This window comes from Apis dorsata, unplaced genomic scaffold (genome assembly GCF_000469605.1).
Source record: "Apis dorsata unplaced genomic scaffold, Apis dorsata 1.3 scaffold_429, whole genome shotgun sequence".
NCBI classification, from domain to species: Eukaryota; Metazoa; Arthropoda; class Insecta; order Hymenoptera; family Apidae; genus Apis; species Apis dorsata.
In genome coordinates this window covers 138,922-144,289 of record NW_006263682.1, presented here as the reverse complement: position 1 = coordinate 144,289, position 5,368 = coordinate 138,922, and the positions used below count along the sequence as shown (strand labels likewise).

General features: G+C 37.7%; 1 protein-coding gene and 1 long non-coding RNA gene across 12 annotated transcripts in view; one reads left to right on the top strand and one right to left on the bottom strand.

Annotated features, from left to right (window-relative positions):
* LOC102681644 (ankyrin-3-like) overlaps window positions 1-5,368 on the bottom strand; it is an 80,239-nt gene that overhangs the window by 4,523 nt on the left and 70,348 nt on the right. For 2 of the 11 annotated variants that reach the window (XR_004151045.1, XM_006619609.2), the window contains exons 35-36: window positions 4,264-5,062; window positions 3,839-4,206 (exon numbers count right to left, since the gene is read on the bottom strand). The exons of 2 other annotated variants lie outside the window; for them this stretch is intronic. Coding sequence is in view for 1 of the 9 variants with exons in the window: in XM_006619609.2 (XP_006619672.1) it covers window positions 3,839-4,206; window positions 4,264-5,062 (1,167 nt within the window). In the remaining 8 variants the exon portion in view is untranslated. Of the gene's footprint in view, window positions 1-112; window positions 216-1,256; window positions 1,483-3,838; window positions 4,207-4,263; window positions 5,063-5,368 lie in introns of all 11 variants that reach the window. 7 more of the 11 variants (XR_004151046.1, XR_422343.2, XR_422333.2 and 4 more) reach the window with 6 other exon arrangements.
* LOC116186105 overlaps window positions 4,492-5,368 on the top strand; it is a 13,857-nt gene continuing 12,980 nt past the window's right edge. The window contains exon 1 of the long non-coding RNA XR_004151048.1: window positions 4,492-4,521. This is a non-coding gene — a long non-coding RNA (uncharacterized LOC116186105). The remainder of the gene's footprint in view (window positions 4,522-5,368) is intronic.

Here is a 5,368-nt window from a genome sequence, read left to right as displayed (position 1 = left end):
TTTTTTTTTTTTTTTTTTTTTTTTTTTTTTTTTTTTTTTTTTTTTTTGTATAGTGTGAAAAATGGGTTTTCGTGTTCACACACGTACGTGTACATAGATAAAGGCTACTTACATGACGATTCGCCTAACAATCCTAACGTGACTAAAAAAAAATACGATTTGTTGGTCCCTCTACACTTTAGCTTTATCTTGAGTTGCTTATTGAGTCAGAAGAGCTAGAAAGGGTAAATAGTGAGAACTATGAGGACGCATTAAAATTAATTGTGGTAATTAATTCGAGCTCTATTAGTTGTTCGGGCTCTGGTAGTTGGGGGGGAGGGAGGGGTATACGTGCATCAGGCGGAGGAAAAAAATAAAAAAAAAAAAAAGAAATTGCTATTGAAAAGGGAAAGGGGAAAAATATCGTGGAATTATTGCCTTGTAGAGAAAAACGCAGGAGACAAACTTAAAAGATTTTTATATGTAAAAAAAAAAAAAAAAAAAAAAAAAAAAATAATAATAATAATAATAATAATAATGCAATAAAGATCATGCGAAGTGTCATATAATATTATGTAAAGATCATGCAGTACATACGATACGCCTGTATCATGATCAATCGACATACATGTCAGAAAAAGAAAGCTTGCATACGGATCTTTTGAAAATTTATATATTTGTTCCATTACCTGTCCTTCGTAAATTACCAATACGATGCTAGATTCTCGCCGAAATATTCGATACCTACGTGAACAAAATTTCGCTTTGCAGTTACATGCTCTAAGATATTAGAAGCTAGACCAATATATATATATATATAGTGGAAAATTAGTTTTTTTTAATTGTTGTAGTTATTCGTCTAGAAAAAAAAAAATTTCTCTAAAATTAGTAATAATTAAATCGTGTTACCTATTATATTTCGTATCATTATTGCGTTTGTTATTGCATCTTAAATACATTGCATTTTGAATCGTCTAAACTTTTCTCTGGGACTGTGCATACTTTAAAAAAAAAAAAATATATATATATATACCCATTCTTGTTTTCGATGTGTCTAGAGACGTGTAAAAAAAAAAACTCGTGTTTTTTTTCTTTTTTATTCAAACAACGAAAAATTTCACGCACGCTTTTTAACCCGGATAAGTTTAATTTAATTAAAACCTGACCGACAAATTTTGGGCATGGGATATGCGCAAATCTTTTCAAATCTTTAATCTTTCCTGATGAAAAGAAGAAAAAAAAAAAAAAGATAAATAAAATGAAGGGTAAATCCGTACCCGGCTTGCCTCGGGATATTGTAAGAGAGGATGTAGATGGCACGTTGGAACGTTCGTGGCTCCAAGGCAACTAATATTGCTAGTAGAATCACCAATGTAGCGGCAGCTACGCTCATCCAATATGCGCAGCTTGATCTACCGGGAGTCTTGGTCCTAGGCGTTCCCTCTACTGTACTTCGCCGTGCGCTCGAACAAATTGATCGTATCGAACCGTCTGTTTCTGTCGCTTTAAAAACATTACGTCCTCCTATGAGTTTCCTCTATCCGCTTTCTTATGATACTCGTGTATGATAAGATTGATTGATTTCAAATTGAACTCTGTGATCCCACGCCGTGATTAGTAATGAAGAAACAGCGGGCGAAATAATGCGAAGAGAATAATTAGCAGCTATTTTCTCGTTCGACGCGTTCGATCGATCGATTCGCAATGATGCTTCTGATTTTTCTTTTTCTTTTTTTTTTCTTTTTTTTCTTTTTTTTCTTTTAAGAATAAGAAGAAGAAGAAGAGGAAGAAGAAGAAGAATTTAAAAGTTAACAAAGAACGTTCAAGAACGTTTCAACAAAGTATAAAATTCGAAAGATGATCAACTATTGAGTTATGTCCCTTTTGTTATTGACGAATTATGCTCCTTTTTTTTTTTTTTAATCGAAGAATTAAATTGATCCCAATGTAAAGCTTTGCTTGATGATTTTGCGAAGCCGAAAAAGAAATTTTGTTTGAACGATTTCGCCATTATTAAACCTTTTAATGAATTGTTACAGATATTTGACACGTATAAGTATATTATGACCAATGCAGGATTACAGGATTACCCAATGACTTCGATGCTGAATTTTTTGAAATGAACATTTCTAGTGTAATTTTTTAAACAAGTTATATGAAACATCTCGTATGTAGAATTTTTTGTGTACATGTATATTATTAATATTTTGCCATTTGAATGTATGATAAATACGTACAAGTCAATCCATAATTTTCTGATAGATCTGATCTGTTTGATTAAAAAAAAAAAAAAAAAAAGTAATTTCGTATTTTGTTATCGAAAAGTGGAACGAAAAAAAAAAAAATTCTTTTAAAATTTAATTTTATTTGCAACCAAAAAAAAAATTTTTTTTTTGGTTGCAAATAAAATTAAATTTTAAAAGAATTTTTTTTTTTTTCGTTCCACTTTTCGATAACAAAATACGAAATTACTTTTTTTTTTTTTTTTTAAAAAAAAAAAAAAAAAAGTAATATCGTATTTCGTTATCGATAAGTGTAACGAAAAAAAAAAAAATTACTTTCAAAATTTAATTTTATTGCAAACTAAAATACAATATTTCTTTTTTTTGATATGGATGCGTAGTTTGCACAAAATGCTTGCTCTCCAAGTGTAAAATGTTTGACTGCGGATGAACGTCAATGTGAAAAGTATGCTAGTCCCAGAAGCACCTGATCGCAACTTTGTCCGTTTAACCAAAACCAACGATAGGAAAAAAAAAAAGAGGGTAAAAACTTCTCTTTAAACGAAGCACATTGAATCGATCACCACCCCTATGATGTAATTACTCACTGCCCGCGATAATTCCACGAAGAAAAATTCCAAAAAAAAAAAGAACCACACAATTAATGCAGATTTATCACTGCATTTCACAAGCTTTGTTTTTCCTTGCGAGTAGTTATCATATTTTTTTTTCTTTCTTTTTTTTCATCAATAATCCTTCCACCTTGTGCAAATACATCTCGAGTTATAATTGTTATGCAAGCAATTGTTAAGCTCATGCAACACTCGTGTGCCAAAAATAACACAAACAGTATATTGAGTTAGTCACCGACATAATGTTTCTATTTATCACCAAAATAGCTATGTTATACAATCGTTCTTGTTAGTTAAAAAAAAAAAAAAAAATCAAACTTTCAACGTTCAGCAGCGAATATTAACATTATTAATGCATTATCATTTTTTTCTGAACATCATTAACAATAATGATATAAAAATTTGTTATATTGTCCATTCTCAACTTATTAAAATTTTTCGTTCGTTTAATTTTCATAACTTTCAGCGTAGTCGTCAAATAAAGAAAGATCTACCCTGAAACTTACGATTCATCCAAACATTCCATCCAAACATCTTTTCCAACGCTCTATGTTTCATGGTTAATAATCTAATTCTATCTTTCGACGTGTTGGACATTAAATTTCTCGATTCGATTGCAACATTCGTAACAATTCTTCGATCAAACCGTGAATAAAACCGTGTATAAGCATCGTACATATCCTTTACTTTAAAGCGTGCACGTATCAGGATTTTACAAAGCCCGCTACTCTACTTACGTAACTACGCAACTCGGAAACGAGTAAGAGGCCAATAACCAAATGTGCGCATGTGGAGGAGGCATGCGGAAAAAGAAAAAGAGAGGGCGGGAGGGGGGGAGGAGGAAGAAAGCGTACATAGACGACACAGGAAAAAAAAGAAAGAAAGAAAGAAAGAAAGAAGCGATACAGAGAACCGCAGAACGAATTCATCAATCTCTCGGAAATTGAGATGATTGTCTCTCGGGGTGTGGGTAAGTTGGTTTAGCGGGATATGTACATTGCTTACTTAGAAGGTTAGCTGTGAGTGCGGTACCTTGGTCGTCCTCCAACGGGGACAGCTCCGCACCTTCGTGCAGTGCTACATCAGACCCGCTGGAACTGCCCAATGTACACCTCTTGCTCGGAGATCTTCTCCTCGATCTTGGTGAACCGTCACTATCAGTGTCGCTGTTCGAATCATGCCGTGAGCTACCGTTCTTAGTATAAATGTCACCGTTACCGGAGCCGGGCGACGTGTCTTGGGAGAGCTGGCTCTCCCATTGCTCTACCTTCTCGTCGTTCGGGAACGAACGATCCGACAGGCTGGCCTGGCCCCACGGCTCGGACAACTCTGTGTCGCTTTTTACCATATTACCCGACGCCTGTTCGACGTCGAACGGCATTGGATCGCGACCTTTCATCGTGGGAGGTATAGCGGCCGTATCGTCCCCGTAATCCACGCCGTTTCCACGCTCCGTTCTTTCCACGATTCTCTCGCTTCGATCCGTCCCAAGATAAGATTCCGTGGTCGTGGTGCATCGGACAGTCGTCATCACCGTCGTTCTCATCACCTCCGTCTTCCCTCTCTCGTCGTGTTTCGATATCGTCGTCGAATCGAGCGGCCAGTTCTCCACGCGGGTCGACGTCTCTCTCGTCGTCGATTCGTCCACGAACGATGGACGATCCCTCGTTTCCTCTCTGATCACGGTGGTCACGGTTTCCGTTCTCTTTACGAGAGCGGTCTCGTGTTCGTCGATGGGGAGCGCGGGACAGCACGTCTCTTCTATTATGGTTCCCGTCTGGGTCTCGTTCGACGGTTCGGATTTCAGGGAAGAGTCGCTTCTCTCCTTGTCCTCCTCGGGTTGCCGCGCCTCTTTCTCGCCGAGCGACTCGTCGTCGTCGCCATTTTCCCGATTTCCCGTCGCGGCAAAATCCGATCGTCGATCGTCGAACTCGATTTTGCTCGCCCTCCCGTTCTCCATCGATTTCTTTACTCTCACCGGTATCTTACTCGTCGGGCTGTTCTTATCCGGGGAAAAATGGTGTCCCTGAACCGGTCTCGATTGCTCGTCCCTCGCCTTACCAGTTTTCGGACTGTAAGGCGTGTACGGGGTATCTGCCAAGTCTAGATGAAAGTCTGTTTTGATGGACGACCTGGTAGAGTGTCGCGGGGCGGGAACAGGTTGCTTTGTTGGAGCAGAAGTAGCATGCCTCTCTACACGAGTCCCATCAATCTCAGCCGAATCATGCCCTGACCCATCCAAAAGGACATGGACAAGAACAGGAACAAGGACATAAAGCACATTGATACACACTAAGAATATTTCAAGTCTAGCCCAGCCTGCGACAGTTGGACTGAAGAAAGATTCAGCGTGTTTTTTTTTCTTTTTTTTTTTTTTTTTCTATGTATCGCAAAAAACGTTTTATGCACGCATACACACGAAACTCGCGTGTGCGCCCATACACACACGCATGCATATATTGATATATTCGCATATGCCTGTGTGTGCGCGTGTATGTATGTGTGTGTGTGCAGCACACGTCTACGTTTAATACA